Consider the following 25359-nt stretch of genomic DNA (forward strand, 5'->3'; position numbering starts at 1 on the left):
TCTATATATACATGTGTATGTCCCATGTGTGTTCATGTGTGTATGTATGTATGCACATGGATGTGGGGGGTAGAGGTTGATGTCAGGAAACTTTCTTCTTTCTCTTCCACTTTTTTTCTTTATGGTAAATCCCCTGATCAAAGTCAAAGTTTGCCTGTTAGGGTTTGTTTGCTATCTAACTTGCTTTGAGGATCCCTTCTCTCTACCTGCTAAAGGTGAGATTACAGATAGGCCATTATACCCATTCAACTCTTCTGTGGGTTCTGGGTATCCCACTCTGGTCCTCTTACTTGTGTGGTAAGTGTTTCAACTGTTGAACCATCTTCTATTTTAAATTTTTGCTCTATCTCTAATTGGTCACCTTAAAATTTAGGCTTCCTCACCTGGAGGCTGTATTTGTATACATAGCTATTCAATGTTTACACATCATGGAGTTGCAAAGACATTTATTCTCCGAAACAGAAATCTAATGTAAGTTTCTGACCTCAAACTGCAGCATATCTTACATAGATTTCATAGTTTGTATGGCACAAGCAAATCCAATGTTTACTTTCTTGGTCTTAGTCTATCTGATATTAATAAAAATGTTTTTAAGAATAACAGATATAACTTTCAGTGAATCATTCAGTTATTTCTCAAAGGAAAAATGTCTGATATTTGGTAAGCAGTGTGGCCATTGTATGGCAGAGGTGAGGTGTCTACTTGTGGTAAAAGCTAATAATATTATAAAGACACATATATATTTGTATAAATATGTATATATATTTGTATATATGAATCCATATCACCCACTGCCTTCATGGAGTATATATGTCTATGAATTTCAGTGTGTTATATAAATGCTTTAACTTCCAGTAACATACTAACTTGAGACAGGCCCGCCTGTGATAGTTCATAAGTGGTAGTTTTCCTGTGCACAAAGGTTCACCTGAGTTAAGCAAGCGAGTTCTTCATCACAATATCACTAATATTGACAAAGCAGATGTTAGTCACCTATTCTGTTGAGACAACTCAAACAAATGATATTTGCACATTAATTTTAGGAAGAGCACAAAGTTTTTATAAACAAAATATAGTCCTTCAATTAAGTCTTTGGCTTCGAGCAGCTTTTGTGAACAAGCAGAGAACATAAAAAAAAATGCTAAACAAGAAGGTCAGGAAACAAATCGCATAGCTTAAAATAAATCTTGAGGCAATAGATTGAGTCAGCTATATTGCAAAGTTTGAAAGCCGCTGCATAATTTAATCTCTACCCTGAAAAAGAATTAAGATGATTCTAACAATGGGGGGGTCGCCCCTAAAATTGAATTTTGTGGAACTATGAGAGCTTTTCTATTGCATCTCATAAATGATCTTCTCTCAGAGAGAACAGCTAGTGTGTGTTCACTCTGTATGTTCTGTACTTTCGGCTGTATACATTTTCATGGGGTTTTCCTGCCACTCTGGCAAAGAGGCAAGGCTTTTGGCCACAGCATATTGGACAGGCCAGCCCCAGGCTTTAAAGAAAGGGGCTAGATTCTTCTGTACAACCTCAGAGAACTTCTTCACCCACAGATTCATCTTGTCTTCATTGTTTTGAGGAAGGCCAGTGAGGGTTTGGTAGTTAGCAAAGAGCTGGATGAATGGCTCCCACCCAAACCCCTCCTGGAGCTGCAAAGAGAAGGAAATGGCAGAGTGACATACAACCTGCAAGTCAGCTCCCGAACACGTGCATAAAATCACATGGTGGGTTTTAGTTATAAACCACGCTGTTATGATGATCTAATTTGTCAGTGGTCTCTCCTTTCTTTTCCTCCAGAAGCTTATCCCCTGTGATAGGTGTCCTATCTCAAGCTTCCTCAATCCAATCTCAGGCAGGTTTTGTGCTGTGACTCATTTGATTCATATCAAAGTCTCAATAAGTGGCAATTAATTTAATCAGTTATCACCCTTGCTGCTAAGCCTAATGCTGAAGATCTGGATCTGACTGACGAGAGTGATATCCTTTCATCTTGTGCAGCTAAACATTGGAAATGGAGTGCTGGGATTATTCCACTTTAAATGTGCTGCCTCATAGTTTGGGAATCTGTGACCCTTGGGAATAACAACCTTGAGCGATCCAGCTCCACCTGGTTCTTTTACTCTTGCCCAACTGTAAGCACAGCCTGGACTATTAGGAGATGATTTATATGAGCTATAACCAGTTATTGATGGAGCTGTGCTAAGAGGCACATGCATAGACAGTCAATGAATGTTCATGCAAGCCACATTAGAATGTCAAGCAGGGAATAAACATTGCAAAGGAAAATAATAAGGAAAAATCCCCAAAGGCTTTGGAGAAACTCATGTTAAAAGCTACATGGGCGATTCTTGATATTTATAGGATGCAAAACTGTTCGTCAGGTGGAAAAGGGCATCATTAGTAAATGTCAGTAGCTATGAGCCGTGGTGAGCCATTCTGAAGGTGAGATGTTTGCTGCTGTAGCAGATTGGGTAACAGGTGAGGACTGGAACTGGATGTGTGGTGTTCTACAGGAAGCGGCAGGGAACTACTGGTGGGTTTCAGGTTTATAGCACTTGCTGGCAGCACTCTGCATGACTAGTCCAGTTGAGAAATAGGGAGACTATGAAAAGAGTACTGGAGAACCAGATTGAAAGGTGCGGAAGAACTGATTTTACTTGCGACATTGGAATATGGAACACCAGTAATGGGGGAGGTGGCTACCTGACCAGAAATTCAGTCCCAGACCCCAGACCAGTGGTTTGTCTCCAAAGGCTTTGAATTGGTCATGAATATCAATGTTTTAACTGACACCGTGATTGGGTCCTATAGCTTTTAAGACAGATTTCCTATTAACAAGGAAGCTGATGTGATGCAGAAGTTATCTCAGACTCACTGAAATCGCAAAGGCAGTGAAAACCCAGAGACAGAGTGCTATACTCACTAAAGCATTAAAACTGGCCTCTAGATTTGTCTTTACTAATTAATTAGCTCAATTAGGTTATTTTATCTCTGTTTCCCTGGAAATACGAGAATGTAGTGTGGCTATGTGAATATATTTTTCAATGTGTTTCCCACAGATAGTAGGGAAGTGGTAGGGAAGGGGTTTGAAATGTTGTAAAATACTGCATATTACTTATTTTACAATGAAGTCCGACTTCATGCATATGTGATGTTTGCTTAAGAAAATGGCACTTTGAACAATTTGTTACCATGCTACTGTCCCTACACTCTAATACATTGTTGGAGTAGGGTGACATTAATTAATTTCTCCTAAGCTATCAAGGATGCTCAGGAGAATCTATTTGCATTTGGTTAAGTTGGGTTTCAACATAGATTGTCTGAGCACACCTATATAATTCTGCTGTGTTTTCCATAATGATCCCATATATTTTATTGATTTTCACAGAGTAGAGAAGAGGAAACACACTTAGTTATCCACATCATATGTGCCATGCCTAACCTACAAGAAGGTCCACCATCTACCCATCTCCCTACACTGTGTAGGGATCTTGGGATTACCAGGAAGTCTGGTGGTTCCCACCCCCTGAATATATACACAGTACCTGGAGATAAGTTTCTAGAGCTGTCCATACAATCCAGTTACTCAGAGGTGCTCCCTTGCTCAGATGGTCTTTGACTCTCTGCTTCCTAAGCTCGGGGTTCAGTGAAGGATGCGCTTGATCCCTGGGGATGTTTAAAACCGTCTCGTGCACATAAATACTCCAGAGATTACACAAAGCTTCCGTGGTGTGAGGTCGAAAAGTCCATCCAGGCTTCTGATGGTTGTGGCCCAGTTCATGTGTCACACCCCAAACACCATGTGACCTTATTTTGAACTCATTAATGAGGCCTTCCACTATAATAATTAAGCCCATGATGGGGTATCCAGAATGAAGAAAACCTGAGGGAAATACCGGGAAGTAAGAGGAAAAGTGACACATATGATGCCTTTTTGTAATCTGCATCTTCACTATCACCCCAGAAGACCTAGAACATGAGTAAGTTCACGTGGGCTCTACCCACCACCTAAGCTTATTTGCAGCCCATTAAGCTTTCTTCTCTGTTTCTTAGACAGAATTTGATGTCCATCTGTGTTTCACTGTGAATGGTTGATTATGTGGAATGTATTGCTGGCTGACAGCACTCATTATTATTTCCTTTATTTTCAAATGGGTGATGTGTGCATGTCATGAGGTCTTATGTCTAGATGAGGAAACATATCAAGAATCTTCTCCAGGTTAGTCTTAATCTTAAGGAATCATTTTTGAAGGTCTGCAGACGACAATTAGTTTTTCCTCATTGTTCCCTCCACAACAATTATTTCTCCTGTTTTATTCAGCATTAACAAGTCCTCTGGCTCCTCTGAAAGGTACTGAGTACCCATCTCTTGTCTTTCTTCTTCCCAGTACTGTTTTGTACACTGTGTAAAGATTATCCTTCTATTATTCAAATACTGATTTCTCTGCCCCCGTATCTGGCTACATTCCAGACATGGCACTGTAATGCTTGTTCTAAGTTATCTCCTGCCTCAATGTTGTGCAAACATTGCTCCTATTTATTCTCTTCTTTGTCAGTAAAATCTGGTCAGCCAATGGCTGGGTAGAAGAGAGAGAATCTGATTCCAGCCAGGGTGGCAGAGAGAGAGGGGAGAGAGAGAGAGAGAGAGAGAGAGAGAGAGAGAGAGAGAGAGAGAGAGAGAGAGAGAGAGAGATTCACCATGAGGAGAGAGTTCAAAAGACACCATAGAAAAACACTTGGGTTAGAGAGAGTCAAATCAATACTAAAATGCAAGTAAGTATCTTGGGGATTGGCAGGGAGGTAACCAGATTATCTTCTAAGATTAGAATAGATTAATAACTGCCCAGTTATTGTGCTGTAATGCTTATCAAATAAATCCTATAGTTTCTTCTTATTTGTTTGGGAACAAGCTGGGATAGAGAAAAGATTATCACTTTTAGAAATGCATTTTTACTTCCCCAACTTTGACTCCATTTAATTATGTTTCTTGATGGCATGGTTTCATATGGTTTTCTATGTGAAAAATTTACAGATTTTGCTTTTCAGTCTTACTATCCCGTAACTCTTTGTGTGTTTGAGATTTAAAGGATGTGGACTATCCCCCCTTCCCCAGCTGGTCTCCATAAAATTATGTCAGTCCAACTGAAAGTCAGCTCTCATAGATTTACCATGAAGTACCTACCAAATGAAATCTGCTTGTCAAGTACAACCCTCTCAGGTCTTTGGAAAGGGAAGGGTCGGGCTGCCAGCTTGGCTACAGCCTTTACTATCTTGTCCCAGAGTTGGAGCAGTGGGTAGGGGTCCTGAAGGACTTTGAGGTTTACTGTTGGAATTGTCAGAATGATATTGTCTGTGGCTAGTTCTCCCCACGGAGCTTTGCTGTGTTCGATCAGATTCTTCCATTCCTCCTGGGTCGTCTTACCTGGAAATAAAGGTTACATAGCCTGACCCACACCATCTTTTTTCTAGATTTCAACTTTGACTGTAGACCACACAGTAATAAGTCTCCTTTGTCTTTCCATGTCTCCTTTCTGATCTCCCAGAAGGGAGTGCTCAGATTTTTATCCCACTTTCTGTCTTGAGACTCAGCTTTCCTCCAATCACTCCATTGCCTTCTCTCAAACCAGATCCCTTCTCTTCCTCTAGTTTTCCCTCAGCTTTGTGTCCCATTATAAAATCCGTCTCCTACTTACCCAGCCTGAAGTATGGAGCAGACACAGCTCCACTGATGGTGACAGACACATTATCCTGATTGTATTTGTTGGGCACCATGATGTAGAGAAGGCCCCCATAGAGCCAGGAGATGGACGTCTGGGATGAAGTTAAGTGGTACACATAGGTCATCACAGGAGGACGGATGTAAGTTTTTGCTTGGCTTATGTTGTCTATGTGGCAGCCAATGAGGACCTATCATAGTGAGCACAAGTCTTCATGAGAATGACAGAGCCATCCTCTCTTATATATAGTTAAACAGAGTCAAAGTTGAGGAAGTAAGAGTGCATTTCTAAAAGTGATAATCTTTTCTCTATCCTGACTAGTTCCCAAATAAATGAGACAGAAACTATAGAATTTGTGTGTGTGTGTGTGTGTGTGTGTGTGTGTGTGTGTGTGTGTGTGTGTGTGTGTGTGTATCTAAAAGACCTGGTAGAGGTGGAAAGAAGATAACCTCAGAATGATAAATGTCTCATCTCATGCATAAGTAAAATATTAGTACCATTTATTCACTTTCTTTAGGGCTCCCTTATCTGTTCATAAATACTTGGGGCTTATAAAAAGGCAAAAGGAGTTCCAAGGTAAATATTAACTCAGAAAACACACTGCCTATGGCTATGTCAGAAAACACTCTGCCTATGTCTATGTCAGGAAACACAATTCCTATGGCTATGCCATTTTCCTTGGGTCTCAAGAAGAGACGACTATGGAAATGGTTTATGGAGTTGAAGCTTGGAAAATATTTAGATAGTATTTCAGATACCCCAGGAAAGAAAAACAATGAGAGAAACTTTGATAGTAAGATAATAAAAGAAATGAGTCTCTTAACCATCTATTATGTGCCACAACTCAGCTTTTTAGTGACTATTGTCTTTGTTTATTAAAAAAAAGTGTGTTTCTGACCTATGTCTGTAAGAACGTTGGGAGAATCTAAAATACTGCTGAAGCGAGGCAGGAGGATCTACACAAGTTTCATGACAGCCAGAGCAACATAGAGAAACCCTGTTCCAAATAAGAAAAAAAATATGACTAGAAGAGGCGGTAAAGTTGCTATGGATGTGTCAGAAGGGAAACAAGTGCTTTACCTTCAGTTTGGCACGAGTGGCTTCAGTCGGAAGTGTTACTTGTGCAACCTGCCCTTCAGGTAAGTAGAGTCCTGTGCTTACCCAGGAGTTGTCGTTGCCTGATGAGAGTCATAAGAAAGGTTGCAGTCTTTTCATCCACGATTCCACCTTCTTCCAAAACTCCCCAAGTTCCCCCAATCCTAGAGCTACAGGATCTCCCAGATGTCCTCAAAGTGCCCCAGCTGCCTGTCTTCCTAGACTTAACTTCGCTAAAGATTATAGAGAAGAAAGAAGATGGACTTTGGGGCGGTGGGGGTGGGGCACCCTGAAGTGATGCTGAAGCTAGCCGGCTCTCTTTCTCTATGGGCCCAGGACCCGCTCGCTCGCTCTCCATTTCTTACCTGTGCTTATTTTAATAGTCATTGGAGATTCTGTAGGAGGTAGTAAGGTGGGAGGGGGAAGTAGCTGAGATCTGTCAACTCCGGATTTGAATAATTCATAAGCCAGGGAGAGCAGAAAAGCCTGAGAGCTGCCCTTTGTGATTGGGTGTTGCTCAGTCACACTTGGGAAGCCCTGGCTTTGGATCATTTTCAGCGCATGTTCCTTCACAGAATCGTAGATGGAAATCCTCTGATGCGTCATTTGAAACATGTAGAAACAATCTTGTGAGAGCTTATTCAACCAGCCCTCTTGTAAGCTACTACCCTGGCTGTTGATCACGGACTCATATTGGGACAGGGCTCTACGGATGTGATAGTTTATCACCTCAGGGTTGGGGACTGGGAAACGGCCCCGCTGGACCACCTGGCTAATGATGCCAAGGCCAAAGCGTTTAAGGATGATGTTATTTGGGTATTGTGTCATACAGTTAGAGTCTGGGTTCCTGCGGCCCCACATCCAGGCCTCTGCACCAATTAGCAAGCCTCCACCTTCTGCAACAAATTCCTCTACCTTCTTGGGATCTGTTTTGCCCAAGGAGCAGCTGCAAAACACACTCAAGTCATTGGTTAGAAGTTCTGTTTCACTCCACTCGAAACTGCTGTTTGGTAACACAGACTTCAGTGCTTTCATTTCTGAAGCTAACCCAATTCTGCCTGTCTGATTCCCCATCAGCCAGCGCAAAGCATTGAGTACAAACGGCAGCATAGTTTGATTAAGTATCAAACTCTCATGCCCCGCCAGCACCACCCGACCACGGCCGAAGCGGGCAGCTGCAAGAAAGCAGTTGAATGAATTGTCTACTCCCAAGGGAAATGCTCGCTGTCCATGCACAAGTAGCTGGGAGGGGACTGGCCCTGTCTCAATGTCCATCTCAGACATCCCTTTCAGGAGCTGCTGCTGGTCATACTTGAGCTCATCCTCGCACCTGGAAAGAGACAGTTTTCACATCAGTGCCTGCTAAAGAAGTGAGTATAGCATTGGTAGGTCAGCAGAGACCTCCCTGGATCTCAGCTCTTTTGGTCCAAAACCTTCAAGAGCGAACAGAGGAGAATGCTATTTTTACCTCACTAGGATGCATCTTCAAATCATTTTTAACTGAGAGGAAAGGTAAGATGAGAAGGGAAGAAAGGAAAGAAAAATGATAAAATTGATCACAGCAGGTGTGTGTGCATATAAATAAACACCAAAACAAAACACTGCAAAACCAAAGCAAACAGACAAAAGGTGGGAGGAAATATTTACAACATGTTAAAAAGTCAAAGAGTAGCATCTCTAGTACTAGGAAGAACACTTAATCAGAGGAAAAGATGGACATGGAAAAAAAGGAGAGGAAGAACTTTAAGAAAGAAGTGGGAATTGCTATAAATGCATTGGTAACAGAAAATACAAGTGAAAAGTGGCATTAATCAAAAACCAACCAAAAAATCAAAATATTCGATACTCATAATAATATAAGCTATATTTTGTCATAGATTAATATGGCTTTTTAAAATGGCAATTTTCAATTTCAATAAACACTTCATAAACAAATACTTTTGAATCCAGAATTCACCTTCTTAGACTAGGTGGGAAACTTGAATGTGATATAATTTATATAGATATTCATGTGGAATCTTTAACAACACATATTGATAATAATTTATACCTTTGCTCTCCTCCATCATGTGGTATTTACTCCTTTTTGTTTGGTTTGGTTTTCGTTTTTCGACACAGGGTTTCTCTGTATATCTCTGCTTGTTTTAAAACCTGTTCTGCCTGCCTCTGCTTTCAAGTGCTGGGATTGGACCAACGGCCCCCGCCCCCCCCAAAAAAAAACCTTTAGTTACTCTTAAAGCAATCTTTTTGGAGTCAAAAGCATTGGGTAATTGGTTCAATCCTTCAGTCATGGAAAAAAACCCTATTTTTCTAATTTTTATCTCATCTTTATGTAGAATCCTGCTCTGTTATGGAAGAGGATACTGCAGGGCTGGCCCTCGCTATCTCACCACACTCTGCTCCTGGAGAGAGAGGTTTCTGAATGTAAAGCTGCATTCATGTTACATTTTCCTTCATGTGGAATAGGTTGACATTGTATTTGACTTGATTGATTAATTCATTGATTTATTGATTCATTGTTTCATTCATTCACACTTAGTCCCTACTTACAATGTCAGGTCCTGCACAGTGTTTGAATAATACAATGGTAAGCAGAACAGACACAATTCCTTTTCAAAGTCTCTCTGTGTGAGGGGGTATGTGTATGTATGCCTGTTTACTAGTGCGTGTGTACTCACATCTGTGTGTAGACACAGATTTAAGAGTGTGCATTCACATACATGGTGGCCTGAGGCTGATGTTTAGAAATCTTTTTTGATCACTCTCCACCTTATCTATTGAGGTTGGATCTCTCAGTTGAACCCAGAGCTTACCTGTTCACATAGCCCAATAGAAAACTTCCTCCGGGGACCCCTTATCTCTGCCTCCTACATACTGGGATCATTGGATGGCCTCCATGCCAACCTAGCATTTATGTGGTTGCTTGGGATTTAATTGTAGTCCTCACACTTGCTTGGCAAGCACTTTTTCTTTCAAATCATCTCCCCAGACATAAAACAAACACAATTTATATTTTATATATTTTGTGGATCTTTTCATAACTTCCCTTTTAAGTTGTAACCACTTCTCTCTAATTACTAATAATGAGGCTATTTAATTGTAAGTACAACAAAATACCCTGACCTCAAGATATTTAATAACCAGTCTACCAGAGAACATAAGATATTGTGGCTTAACTACTGTGGTAGTTTGTATAGCTATGGCCCCCATAAACTCAAGTATAAAATAGCACTAGGGAATGGTACTCCTTGAGAAAATGTGTCACTGGGATGGGTTTTGAGGTTTCAGAAGCTCAAGACAGTTCCAGAGTCTTTCCTTTCCTGCTGCGTGCCAATCTAGATGTAGAAGTCTCAGCTTCTTCTCCAGCATTGTGTCTGCCTGTGTACTACCCTGCTTTTCATTGGGATGATAATGGACTAAACCTGTGAATGCGTAAAACAGCCCCTAACTAAATGTTTTCCTTTATAAGAGTTTCTGTGGTCATGGCATCTTTTCATACAACAAAACATTAACTAAGAAAACCACCATATGTGATAATTGCATTAGTAGTTATAATTATTTCACTCTGTGATGACCAATTTATCCATCGTTAGGCTGAAATCTCCTTTAAAAATGGGGTAATTGGACTGTTATTTAACAAGAACGAGATTCCCACGAGGAAAGCATCACTTACTGGACGTAGAGTGTGAGATTGGGTATCTCCTTAGAAACCTTGAACCAGTCTCTATTCCCAGAGATATCTGTGAAGTACACTCCAGCCACACTTGTCACCTGGTTTCCAGGAAAACTGGACAGCACCTTTTCATGGCCATGGTGAACAGCCCAAGTCAAAGCCTGGCCCCCAATTAGCAAGCCTCCTCCATTCTTCATGAACCAGATCAGCTTCTCAGTCAAGGTTTCACTGTAGGCATCAATGCAATAAACTCCCAGAGCCTCTCCAGGCTCAGGCTGAACCAGTGCGTTTACCCCAGAGTCCCCGAGGATTTTAACTAATGATGCCAAGGAAGAATGCACTGCAATGGGAGCCCCTGGGGAGGGGCAGAGCCAGCTCACTGCATTGAGAAGAAATGGAGCCAAGCCAGCATGCAGCAGGTAGCTCTCATGGGACAGGACCACCAGGCGGCCTTGGCCATAGAAAGAGGCAGCAATGAGCACCTGGTCCTTGTCATTCACCATCACTGGGAAGGCTGCCTCTCCAGTAAGGAGAAGCTCACTGGGAGTGGGTTCTTTGGGAAGATTCCAACTGGTCACTCCATTCATGAGGGCCTCAAAAGCAGCATCGGGAGTTGTTGCCATGGTTCTGCCAGCTGCTACAGAGGAAACAGAGACTCAGCATGGTGAATGAATGAATGGATGCTGAATAAACGAAATCAAGAAGTGTTTTCACAATCTTACACAATGAAGTCTGTACTCAAGCTTTCATTTCCTCTGGAGAGCTTCATCCTCAGGATGCATTTTCACTGTTTGGTTATTTCTTGCTATCCTCTCTTTACTTCCACCCAGATGCTCACTATGGCTTTTTTCCATTGTCTTAGTTCTCCTCTCTTCTAGCCCCACGCTGCCCACCAGACACTGTACTTACAGCTACTCTTCATGTAGAAGAGCTGTAATGACCCCCATGACTGACCCTGGGCCAGACTCCTGTGATGCACACAACTCTTGTTTTCATAAGCATATCAGTTCCTACTGCTATTTGTGAGGAACTGAGCTCATCTTTACCTTTTCAAAGGAGCAAACATTTGAATTTATTTCCTTCTGTGTAAAGAAGATACTATCAACCTTCAGAAGTTTGATATAAAGGTTGATTTGTGTAGAGACTGGCATAGGCATCTGCATCTGTCAAAAGCTGACTTCCACATGCTTATCGCTCTCCCCAGTTGCTCAGAATGATGGAGAACAGCACAGTTTTAGAATCTTATTTGCCCTTGTCCTCTCTCTACTTCAAACACCCTATCATCAAACTTTGCAAAATATCAGTTATTTTTCCACTTCTGGCGCCTCTAACTTGTTCCCGAATCTTCAGATTTCAGGTGCCAATTGTAATTATCAATGATCACACAAACTCCTCCTCTGGTCAGAAACTTTCTGTGCTAGTTACTATCCAGTTGACAGGACCTAGATCCACCTGGGAAAAGAATCTCAACCAGGAATTATATGAATCAAGTTGGTCTGTGAACGTGTCTTGGGGGTGGTTGTCTTGATTGTTAATCGAAGTGGAAAGACCCAATTTGACTTGGAGAGGCATCATTTCATATGTTGGGTCCTGGACTACGTAAGAGTAGAGAAATCTGGCTAGTTCTACAGCAAGCCAGTAGTAGGCACGATACATGCATCTGCCTGTGTTCATGACTGCGGGTAGATGTGGTGTGATATCCTTAAGCTCCTTACCCTGTGATGCCCTTGACATGATGGACTGGACCCTGGAATTATGAAGTCAAATAAAGCCTTCTTTCCCTATGTTACTTTTTGTTAGGGTACTTGTTAGCCCAAGAGACATGTAGCTAGAGATGGTGCCTCACTCCTGGGAAATAAGAACCCTGCTTTCAGCCCACAAATGGAAGTCTAGGATCCTCTTTGCATGACGTTTCAGCTCTATATTCTGTTCTATTCTCAATAAAGACTCTATTTAAAAAGGTTGAGGTTTTTAGTGTACAAGAGGTCATTTTGTGTAAAATGCCATTCCTATCCTCCCCCTTTTCGCTGTTTGACAATACGCATTTACTAACAACAGAAGCTAGATCCCAAAATTTCCGAGAACAGAGACTTGTTCTTAGAAGGCGTGGGGTACAGGATCTTTAGACTCAAAACATGGCTTTGATTCATGTCGAAGTCAGATTGTGAGCAGGCATCGCCTTCCCAGTGAGATAACTCTGCACACTCTTAGATATGAAGAAAAAGCTCTTTGCTAAAGTGCCTAGATTGCTGGGGCTAACGTCCAAATAAGAATTAGGGCTGAGCAAAAGGTTTTAACTTACATACACCTAGGTTTATGCATTCATCAAACACTGTCATCTTTAAATCTTTGTCCTGGCCACAGGTCACACTCTGAACAATTTAAACAGAGACAGGAGACTGCAAGTCTGGTTGCTTAGGTAGTAAGGAGGTTTACACAGCAAAGCTATTGCCAAAGTTATTTCTTAGGGTCATCTTGTCCATCTAGTAAAATTATATTTTTTCCTGATAAGAGCACAGGTGACTTAATGGCAGACTAGGACTTAATGATGATTGTGACCCAGTGCTGCCCCCTTGAGCTGCCTTTGCAGGTATGACATTGGGGATGGGCATAATGGCTGGTTAGAATTCAGGACAATCTTCTTTGTTGTGGGAATGGAGCCTAATAGGAAAATAAACGTGTAAATTCCAGCACCCTAAATTAAGCTTATCTCTAGCTGGTTAGCATACTTTGAGGCATTTTGGAGGCAGTGCTCTTTAAGCTAAAGTTCACTTGTGTAACCTAATGTCTCCTAAGCAAATTTATTAGCCAATCCTTTGTAATAGTGGTTCTCAACCTGTGGGTTGTGATCCCTTTGTCAAACCCCTCTCTCTAATTATATTTACAGTATAATTCATGAGAGTATATTTCCTAAATGAAGGAAAACTGATGGAGAAGAAACTCAAAGAAATAAAATTGATGTTAAAAAACAGTGGTTCTCAGCCTTCCGAAGGCTGTGACCCTTTACATGTGTTCCTCATGCTGTGGTGACCCTTAGGCATAAAATTATTTTTGGTGCTGCTACTTTATTACTCTGAGAGGCTTCCCAACCAACACATGAAGTGAGAGCTTTGTTCATTTTGAAAAACATGAAGGCCACAAAAGACACCCCAGTTTCAACACTAGCTCGACATGTCAGCTATAGTCAATGACTAGTTTTCAGACAGTTAAAAGACCTGCCCACCCTATGCAAGTTTCAGAAAGAGCATGTGTGAGCACACTATGCCCTGCATGCTCTTTCTAAAGCTGTAGATTTGCCAGTATTCTACCTAGCACATGGGTTCTTTGGACTGTTATTGAGGTAGCCTGAGACATATACAAAGAAACCTTTACTTGAACAAAGAAATGGGAAAGGTCAGTCAACAAATTCCAGGAGGAATACTCCTCGAACTCAGCATCATTTCAGAAGGAAATGAAAGGTTTAAAGACTCATCTACTGTCTTTGCTTGAAGGTGGAAGGATAGTTGGCTCCTCACATCTTAGGAGACCTTATCATAAATTCTCAGTATGGTAGAATCAATCCAGAAATGGGAGAGAGAAACACACAGTCACCCACCTAATGATAGGAGATGGGAGGCCATGCATAGGATAGATGGTCTACAAAACCTGCTGACTTCAGCATCTGTTAAGTGAGGGATGAGGAGAAGGCATCTTGGGTAAAAAGACACAGGTAGAGATTTGTCTTAAGGACATGGTACACATCCCTATTCAAAATTATTTAACAAGCTGGGTAAGATGGCTCAGGGAATTAAGGTGCTTGCCTTTAAGCCTGACAACTTGAGTGTGATATCCGGAATCTACATGGTGGAAGGAGAGAACTGATTCTCAAGAGCTGTCTTCTGACTTCCATATGGGCATCACATCTCTCTCTCTCTCTCCTCTCTCTCTCTCTCTCTCTCTCCCTCTCCCTCTCCCTCCTCCTCCTCCTCCCCCTCCTCTTCCTCCTCCTCCTCCTCCTCCTCCTTCTTTTTCCTTTGTTTTTTCAAAAGCATGATCTCTATCTAACCTAGGCTGGCCTCAATTCTCTAACTGATGATGGCCTTGAACTTCTGATGTTCCTGTCCTTCCTTCCTGAAACCCAAGATTACAAACATGTACCACTGCACCCACTTTTCAGTACTGAAGATCAAATCCAGGGACTCATGCATGCTAGCCACACATTTTACTAACCAAACTAACTGAACCAAGCCCAACACTTATGCCTTTAGTAATACATGGGTCCAAGTCCACACCACCTCTCTGTGAGTTATGGTTTAAGTATGTATTTCCCCCTCAGAACTCATGCAAAAATTGATTGCTAATGTAATATCACTGAGAGTTGTGGGGCATTAATAGGTGATTGGGTCTTTGAGAGGCATTCTACCTTACTCCAGGAACACTGTTCATACATTCAGGAATGAAGCATTCTTTCTAGGATCTGAATAAGCCCCAAGAAGATGGGTTTGCATAAAGTGAGGCTTCTCCTCACACTTCTTCTCCCACATGAATTAGTTTGTCTTGCCCTTTTTCTAGTATGAAATAAAACAATATAAGTCTGACTCTTACCAGTGTGGCTGCTAGATCTTGGACTCTGCAGCCTTTGGATCTATGAGTCCAAATTAGCATATTTTCTTTATAAACCACTCCTTTTAGGGTATTTTTTTTACAGCATTGGAGAACATAATAAGCAGTAGTGTTAGCACAGCCCAAAGCATAGCTCTTAACTCTAAAATCCAAAGAAAGGATGCTTTTATACCCTCCTCCATACCTACACAGCAAATATTTTGGCAAGAGTCACATCACTCACCTGTGTGTCTTCTGACTGTAGCTCAGGTCTCCTGAGGAGGAGAGATGTCTCTGTCAACTTAGGGTGGACAAACTGGAGATTCTGTATATAAGAAGGGAGGTGTGTTCACCTTTTAGTTATTGTCCTTCCTGCTTCCTCTTGGAAGGGTGGCGCTTGGGTTAGAGACTTTGTTGAACCTTGGAGGGACACTCAAGCTGTATTTCTTGTAAGCCTGTGAGTCATTTCTTGAGGGGTCTGCATCCATAACCCTTGCTGAAGTGACTTAAGCTCTGAGATTTTCTAGTTCCTTCAGGTGCAGCAGTAGCTCAATTTCAGTAATCAGCTTCCTCCTCTTTAAACTGGTCTGTCTCTGTGGTAAGCAATGAGATCTCTTAAAGCTTCCATCATACTAAACAGTAAACAAGAAGAATGCTAGCTTTAATTATCAACTCGATACAAGACAACCTTGAATGATCCAACGAGAGAGTTTCAATAAAGAATTGTCTACATTGGGGGTTTGTCTCTGGTTATGACTATGGATGATTGTATTTTTTCTAAGAACCACTTAAAAAACTTTTTATTGATTCTTTGTAAATTTCGCACCACACTCTCCAGCCCCACTTGGCTCCTCGAGCCTTCATATTAGCCCTCTGCCCTTGCAACGACCTCATCCCGAGAAAATAAAAATCCGAAGTACACAAAGAACAGAAAAGAAAAACACCGCCACCACTACCAACAACACTCTTAGTGGAAGCTGAAATGTGTCCTAGTGTGTTGCACAGTATACCATTTTGTCCACACGTTTACTTGTAAATACTCATTGCAATGAGTCATTGGTCTGGTTCGAGGCCTCTGGCATCTGCTACTTCACTGGGACTCCTCTCAGATATCATGTTGTTGTCCGGGGTCATGGAGATCCTGCAGCTTTAGATTTAGAGCAGAAGAACCTGCTCCTTCATGAGTTCCAACATCATAGTTAGGGTAGATGTTGGGTTGGGCCAACTCATAGCCCTGGATCTGGGCCTGGGTGGTAGCTGAGTTGCTCAGTCTGCCAGTTGTCCAATACCCTCACCACCAGGGTGAGCTCTCCAGCATTGCCCCAAGTAGCGCACTCAATGCTGCAGCCAGCAATAGGCAAGGCCAGCTCCCCCTGCCCCCTGCTGACCAGGTAAGTTACAGGGCCCTCTCTCCCCAGTGCTGCAGCCTATGAGGGACAGGGATAAATCTCCCATTCACATGACTCCAGAGCTAGCTATCTCTGAGGGGAGACAAAGAAGGGTATCTCTCCCTCACCCACACCCATTCCACTGCATGTCAGATGAGAGACAGTGACAGCTCTCCTGTGCTAAAGCCCTCAGTTCTGACTGGCTCCCATCCGTACCATGAAGGTCAGCTCTACCTGCCTGGGAGGGTTGCAGGACCTGTTTTCCAGAGTGTTGCAGCTAATAATGGGTGGTGCCAGCTCTCCTGAGTGCTGCAATCAGTGAGGAGTGGGGCCAGTTCTGCAGAGCTCTTGGATTTCTTGGGAAATCCATATGGTCTTTGGCAGTAACATGGGCTATAGATATCAATACAGACCCCTGCTGCTGCATGGCCACAGACATGTCCTTCTGAAGCAGCATGGTCAGGGACTTCATCATGTCCTCAGGTGGCATCACAGGCTACTCACATCAGGCCTATCCACCCTCGAGTCTCCAGAGCTGCTTCTCTTCATTATGCTCAAACCATTCCATACACTTTCTCTCCCATTCCTCCACCTCATACTTGCACATTATAGTGGCTTATGCTGCAAGGCAGGCCATGAGGTTGAGAGGCCTCTGGGTATCTTTAAATGTTTATCCAACCCAAAGATTACAAAGGAAATAAATTTCTGGCTAACGTTAAACACAGCACAGTAAAACTAATTCAACGTAGAGTCGAACAGTCTCATGGCTGAACTGCCACCACAACCAACTAGAGAGATTAGCAGATAGGCCAATGATAAGAAGTAAACACAGCAGGACACGTCCTCTCAGTGGTGGATCTCATTTCTGCAGGTACTGTAACTCACATAGTGGTCGATTTTCTCAAAGGAAGAGGACACAGGCCCACTGCCACGTGTGTTTGTTACTGGTTCTATTGATGGACAGTGTAGTTCATCATTTCCCAAGGAACAAGAACAGCACCCAACCATCTTCATCTTTCCAGTTCTACCTCCCTTCACAGTGCATAAACCTCTTGGTTTCTCTTCATCTGCCATCGTTCTGCCACCTATCTGCTTGCTTCTTTCACTCTACCACCTACTTACTCACTTCTGGCTGCAACTGGATTGACCAGGATCACTGGGGACCAGTCATGGGCTGAGGTATTGTTGTGGCACTTCCTTAGCACTCCTGGGTCATCAGAGACCTTCTAAGATTCTCTTAATAAAGTTAGGTGACATTGGAATATTCGAGCCACTGTGGTTAGTATCATTCCTTAGGCAGTGTATGCAGAGCTGTTAAAGAGTAGGGGAAATGAGCTGAGTACAAGCAATAAAGTGAGAAGCAATCATTTATTCTCCTTCTGCTCCTGACTATGGATTCAATTGGTTGTTTCAAGTTCCTTGTACCTTGACTTCCTCACTGGATTGAAACCTGAATTGGTGAGCTAAATAGACCCTTTTGCTCCTATGTTTCTAAATGAAACTTGGACAATGGTTAAATATTATAAACCATAGTGGCTGACTGAGGCAAAGGCTTTAAAATATGAGTGAAGGCAGTGAGATCTTCAACCATTCTGGGCAAACCCCACTGAAGAATTTCCTGAGAAAACCTGTTCCTTCCCTTTGACCTTTGATGAGGAAACTGGAATATCAGTACTAGTGAGTTGGGTGGCAGTCACTGTGATGAAAGGCACAAAACAATGTAGTGGGATAGGTCATGGGCTACTTAACTGTGACCCCTCTTAAGATTCCCAGGCACAGTGCTGGTTCATCCATTGACTCACCAAAAGGCAACAGGTCAAGCATCATTCACTAGAATCTACTCACTAGTCCATTGGCCAAATGCTTACTAACTAATTTGCTGAATTCATTTGTTTCTTTTTGCTGCTTTTAAAGTGCTCACTGTTTTGTACCAAATGAGGAATATAGCTTAATAAATTTTAAAAATATCTATGTAATTTAAATCTGGGCTAGTTTTTATTTTAATTAATTTAACTTATTTTTCTTTTTGCATGTGTGGGGGACATATTCATGTGAGTGTGCATGTTTGCATATGTCCTTGTAGGGTGCTCATGGACAAATGTGTGTGTATGTCAAGGTCACAGGTTGAGTGTGGGAATCTTCCTCAATGGATCTTTTACCTTGTGCATTATTGCAAGGTCTCTCAGTGAACCCAGATCTCACCAACACCACTAACATGGCTAGCTTTCTTAGTTTGAAATTGTCTTGTCTGTGTCTTTGGAAGCCAGAATTACAGAAGCTTTCCTGCCCACCCAACACTGACTTTGGATTTGGAGGTCTTCACATTTGTGTGACAAATATTTTCTTTACTTTTGAGGCCTGCTCTCTGGCTCAATACTTTATAATTCATAACTGCAACAGGAAGAACTACTGAAAAATCTTCCCAAATATGTTAATAGTATAGAATCTGAGTCAAACAGAGTAGGTAAGTGGTGAAGAGGCCTTTAAGGTCAGGAAAGGTAAACTTGTACACTACCGTGCTTATTTTTAACTGACATACAATCATTGTACACAATCTGGGAATGCACAATGATATTTCTTTTTTATTGATATTTCTTTCTTTTAAAATATATCATTTTTATGTATGTATATGTCTGTGTCAGAGTATGCAGAGGAGTTTAGAGAAGCCAGAAGATTCTGTTAGAGTCCCTGGAGCTGGGGTAACAGGTAGTTGTTAGTGGTCCAATATGGATGCTGAGAATTGAACTCTGTTTCTACCATGAAGTATGGTTACTATACCCAGTGAAAGTCCACTGGGAAACTTGATTTTTCTTTCCTTTATCAGTGAGTATCAGTTTCAGATAGCATCTTGGTTGTGGCTGGGTCTGTGTATACTTCCCCTTCTTAGTCCTGGAAATCCATCTGACTTGAACTTATACAACCTTGGGCATATTGTTACAGTCTCTGTGAGGTCATATGTGCATAAACTCTGTTGTGCACATGAAATGTTACCCACTGGCTCATATCTCTAAACACTTGGTCCCCAACTAGTGGTGCTGCTTTGAGAGATCATGGAACCATTAGGAGGTGGATAGAGCCCAGCTGCAGAAATTGCATTACTTGAGGTAAGTCCTGACAGTAAGCATCTAGCAAGGTTCTACCCCAGGATGTCTCTGCTTTCTGGTCTGCAGAGGGGCTGGGGCCTCAGATGTACACTACTACTAGCATGCATTTTAACAAGCTTTGCCTTTATGAGTAACTGTATCCTCTGAACTGTGACCAAAAGAAATCCTTTCTCCCTTAGATTGTTCTATCAGGAATTTTGTCACAGCAATGCACCTATAACTCATACGGTGGATTACATCATTCCGGGAATTTATCCATGTTTTCTAAGATTTAATTGGCACATGATTTCCCATGACTTTCTCCTATGAGTCTTTTATTTCTTTGTATCAACTATAATGTTTCCTTTTACCTATTAAATTCCTTCTTTCTCTCTTGTTAGTCTATACAAAACCTGTTGCTTTGTGATTTCATTTAAAAAAATCTCTTTATAAAATCAATATTTTGTATTGCTTTTTGAGTGTCAATTTCATTTACATATATATGCACTTGTCTTTGTTCTTCAAATAATCTTCCCTGATGCAATAGACTGTCAAAGTCCTCAGATATTATATTTGAGTCGACTTCTCTATTTATTTCTAAGAATTTTTGAAATTACAATTGTGTGTATTCAGCATTAAGCACATTTATGTCTATAATTGTTATTTCCTAGCAACAAATTGATCTTTATTAATATACAATAATTTTTTGATGTAAAGGCATTTTTTCAGCTGTACTTCCTGCTTCTCCCTTCTTGCTTTTGTTTTCTTCCACAGTAAATCCTTATTTTCTGTTTACAAATTCCTTCACCATTGAAGAGAGTTTCTTTTCAGAGCACAACATTGGGTCTTACCATTAATCTATTCATCCTCTTCAGTTGCTTTCCATGTCTTTTATGCCTTTCTTCATCCCTTTTGATTTTCTGCTTTCTTTATTAATGAGTTTTGATACTCTTTCTCTTTTGTGTATCTGATCTACAGAGAGAATTATTTTCATGCTGTTTTCATGATGATGGCTACCATTCTTTCTCTCACTCAGAATAGTTATTTGTCTTAAACACTTAGAGGGCTGAGATGGTGTAACAAATTCTCTTGATTTTTGTTTTCCCTGCAAAGGCTATTTCTGCTTCACTTCTTAAACACCTGCTCACAGAGATAAATGCATATGTATATTGGAAATGGACTGAAAATAAAGTTATGTGTTAGGTATTGTATATACATAACATGGAAGTCCCTCTCTATATATACATTCCATTATATATTATTTCATGATCTCTATCTATCTATCTATCTATCTATCTATCTATCTATCTATCTATCTATATCTATGGTATATGAAAGTATGAGGAAGAGAAAGAGGATTAGTGGGAAGGAGTGGGAGAAAGCAGTGTAGGGTGTATGAGGTGAATATATATTATACAACAATATGCAATATATATTCTATAGAAACCTAAAAACAATTTTCAAAGAAGAGATTACAAAATCTGGAAACCAAAGTCTTAATTACCACATTTGAAAACATTTATGAGTGTTCCCCATCCATCTTTCTATTTGCTGAGTCCTCTGGAGCAAGTCAAGAGGCTCCCTAAGCTGCCTGCTATCCCAAGGTACCACCCCCAACCACTCCTTCCATCAGATCTGTGGATCCTGAACCATACATTGTAAGCTTCCCTGCTCCCTGAGTCCTTTGGGAACATTGAACTGCCACGAACAACCTGTTATCCTGAGTGGACTTCTTTTCTCCCACGACCTCTCTGCCCACCTTCATTGGATCTGTGACTCTTGAATCATATAGACCTGCAGATCCTGAATCAAAACAATCCAGGAATGTCCATCAGATGCCTGCTACACCAAGACCATCAAGGTTAACCTCTCTTCTAATACCTACTACAGCAGGAAAATATAGGAACTAAAGCCATCTAGATGGCTAAAGACTCTTCAAAGAACACAATTCACGAAAGCCAGGACAATATGACAACTTCTGAGCACAGCTACCCTACAACATCAAGCCCGGGATATCCAAACACAACTGAAGCACAAGAAAATGACCTTAAATCCAATCTTATAAAATGGTAGGGGCCTTTAAAGAGGAAATGAATAAATTTCTTAAAGAAATACAAGAAAATATAATCAAACAGGTAGAGGTCTTTAAAGGGGAAACAAATAAATACCTTAAATAGATATATGAGAATACAATTAAACAGGTGAAGGAAATAAACAAGCCTGGGTAAGACCTGAAAGGGGAAATAGCAACAACAAAGAAAACATAAATTGAGGGAATCCTGGGGCTGGAGAACCCAGGAAAGAGAACAGGAAGAACAGATGTAAGCATCTTCAACAAAATACAGTAAATGGAAGTGAGAATCACAGGCGTAGAAGATACAATAGAAGAAACTGATACAATTTCAGTCAAAGAAAATAAATGTTAAATCTAAAAATTCTTGACACAAAATGTTCAGGGAATCTGGGATACCACAAGAAAATCTACCTAAAAATAACAGGAATAGAAGAAGGTGAAGAGTCCCAGCTCCAAGGACCAGAAATAAATGTAAACAAAGCCATAGAAGAAAACTTCCCCAAACTAAAAAAAAAAAAAAAAAAAGATGCTTGTTAACATACAAGAAGGTTATAAAACACTAATGAGACTGGACCAGAAACAAACACCTCCTGCCACATAATAATCAAAACACGAAATGTACAGAACAAAGAAAGAATATTAAAAACAGCAAGGGAAAAAGGACAGGTACCAAAAGGCAGGCCTATCAGAATTACACCTGACTTGTTAACAGAAACTCTAAAAGGTAGAAGGGTCTGAATAGATATCTTCTAACCTCTAAAAAACCCACATATATCAACCTAGACTACTATACCCAGCAAAATTCTCAATCACTGTAGATGGAGAAAACAAGATATTTCAAGACCAATCCAAATTATATCTATCCACAGATCCAGTAATACAAAAAATACTAGAAGAAAAACTCCAACTGAAGGAGGATAATTACATCCAAGAAAACACAGGAAATAAGCAATAAGGTCTCTGGATGTTCCTGTTGTGGTAGGCATTGGGAGGGAGGTTAACCTTAATGGTCCTGGTGTGACAGGCCTTTGATTGGTATCCTTGGACTGTATGGTTCTAGATCAGCAGGTCGGTATGGGTCAGGATATGCAGTCCTGATAAAAGTGGGCAGAGAAGTGGCAGGGGAATCAGGTACACCATGGATAGTAGACTGTTCAGGGTAACTTGGGGTGCCCCAGGGAATTCAGACAGCAGGGAAGATGGGTGGAGGAAGGGAAGTTAACCTGTATGATTCAGGATCTGCAGGTCTGATGAAGGTAAGCAGAGAGGTTGTGGGAGAATTGAGATCCGGAGGAATAGCAGACTGCTCAAGCAGATGAGTGGAGGAAGAAAAGTTAACTTATATAGTTCACTATCCACAGGACAGATGAGGGTGGACAGAGAGGTAGCTGGAGAATGACAGTCCACTGTGGATGGCAGACTTCTCAAAACTTTTGACCCCCAATTTATCCTGTTTTCAAGAAATTCAGGGACCATGGATGAAGCAGAGCTGAGGGAATGGCCAACCCCCAAACTGGCCCAAATTGAGACCCATCCCATGGGCATACCCCAATCCCTGACACTATTAATGGTACTCTGTTAGGTTTGCAGACAGGAGTCTAGAATGGCTGTCCTCGGAGAGGCTCTATCCAGCAGCTGACTCAGATGGATCTAAACATCCAGAACCAAACAGTGGATGCATCTTTGGGGCCTCTTATGGAAGAGTAGGGTTGGGATTGCAGGCCTGAAGGGGATAGGAACTCCACAGGAAGACCAACAGTGTCAGCTAGTCTGGACCCTTGGGGTTCTCAGAGACTGAACCACCAGCCAAAGAAGATACATGTGCTAGACCTAGGCCTCCCGCACATAGGTAGCAGATGTGCTCCTTGGTCTTCATGTGGGTCCCGAACAAATGGAGCAGGGGCTATCCTGTCCATGGTATATATTCTTCTAGCTGGCCTGCCTTGTCTGACCTCAGTGGAGGAGGATGCACCTAGCCCAGCAGAGACTTGATGTGCCAAGGTGGGGGATACTCAGAGCCCTCCCTCCCTCTCAGAGGACAAGGGGAGAAGAGTAGGGGGAAGTATTGTGGAAGGGGAAGATCTGAAGAGGGCAGTGAGGGGGATGTAAAGTGAATAAATAATAAAGAAAAGGGGGTTGAAGCTTAATTTAATTCTGGTGTTGAGATGTCGAACCTTCAGGGTATACAAACACACACACACACACACACACACACACACACACACACACACCCCATCTGTGTATTTCTTGTCTTTTGTCCTGTACACATAAACATCTTGCATGAAGAAGGCCATTACAAGATTTGGCACTTTGACTTTCCATCTCCAGAACTGTATACCAACTAACCTCTGTCAAGTGCCTACCTCTAGTATTGTTATAGCAAAGGAAAAACAGACTAATGCATACTAGATGTTTTTCTATGAGTAGATTGATTGTGTTTGTTCAGCTCAAGGGGCGGTTGCATCTGGCCAAGTGACCTTTTCTGAGCCAAATATAAAGTCAGCTTTTATTGTGGTTCCATGATATCTTTGGTTTCATATTACTTCTTTCCCCCACAGGAGGAGGTCACTAATTTATGCATACTCCAGATATGGGAGCTCACAGATAGGCACTGGAGCACCAGGAATGTTAAACATACAGGGTTGTCTGATCAAAGGGAGAGATAAACAATCTGTTTTCTACCCAGAAGGCTGGGAGCAGACGTGGTTAATAGCCTGTGACATTTACACTGTGTGACTGGGACACTGGATCTTCCCTCAGACCCTTATCATGAGCCTGTCAATCTATAGAAGCCATCTTTATGGGAGCTGTCACATGTAAGCAACCTATAGAACTCATCTTTATTAAAGATTTCACCTGTACTTTACAAGGATCTTTGATGCAGTCATGTGTTAAGCTTCATTGTGCTCATGGATTGAATTATTTATCACCAGGAAAAAGTCCTCCACATTGTGCTGTGCCTAAACATGCCTAAAATAAATTACTTGGGGTCAGACTTCTGAAGTTTGAATCAACACTAGCTACTCAGTCATGTTGAATCAAACTACCTTCGTGCCTCCCTCAGAGACTCTCGTACCCAGAGGATTGGATAGGAGAAGTCTGTCCAAATATTAAATGAGATATTTAAATTAGTTATAACATCATAATGGCCTGCCAATGTTTTCTTCACAAGATGATGTTTAAGTGAGAGAAGTCATGTTTGTTTGAAGGGCATTTCTTTGAGACTAGATGTTGTGACAGCCCAAACCATGTGACATCAGTTTTCAAAAGTTCTTGAACTGATTACTTCTAATAATTATTTATCCTTTGAAGATATAAGCTGAAGAGGGTGTGATTTAGATATATTGCATGTATTTAATTAGTGAAGGCAAAGCTGTTGTATCCTAAGATCCTAAATCCATCCTTGCACAATATTGTGAACTAAAGTATATGTGAACATTTCCCTCCAGCTAAAGCATATTCACTTGGGAGAATTTTAGAGACAGAGAATTAAAATCATATTGAAAAATAATTTGCTTCAGGAGAAAAGTAACATAATATTTTGTTTTAACTAAAACTAGGACAATGGACTGTTTACCTTGATAGAGCAGTTTCCATTATATTTAAAGGGGAGAAGCTGTAATGTTTGTGAGTGGACACAAGGGGTCGAGAAAAACACAGTAGGTGACACAGAATGTACTGTAAGTGGGGCCCAGCCACCACAGAAATGACACCACTCCTCTTAGTTGTGTTGGTTATTTCCTTTTG

The 25359-nt window shown here is 41.3% G+C and overlaps 1 protein-coding gene across 1 annotated transcript; it reads right to left on the bottom strand.

Moving 5' to 3' along the window:
• Positions 1-1037: 1037 nt before the first annotated feature.
• On the bottom strand, positions 1038-15342 carry LOC116902869 (TRPM8 channel-associated factor 3). The gene is made up of 8 exons (XM_032905199.1): positions 15312-15342; positions 10487-11123; positions 7179-8143; positions 6799-6896; positions 5695-5908; positions 5184-5423; positions 3547-3884; positions 1038-1650 (listed from the first exon to the last, which is right to left on the bottom strand). Exons 2-8 carry the CDS (start codon positions 11107-11109, stop codon positions 1384-1386), a joined length of 2745 nt encoding a protein of 914 aa, XP_032761090.1. The 5' UTR covers positions 11110-11123; positions 15312-15342; the 3' UTR covers positions 1038-1383.
• Positions 15343-25359: the final 10017 nt, after the last annotated feature.

The sequence above is a fragment of the Rattus rattus genome, chromosome 6 (genome assembly GCF_011064425.1).
Source record: "Rattus rattus isolate New Zealand chromosome 6, Rrattus_CSIRO_v1, whole genome shotgun sequence".
Taxonomy (NCBI): Eukaryota; Metazoa; Chordata; class Mammalia; order Rodentia; family Muridae; genus Rattus; species Rattus rattus.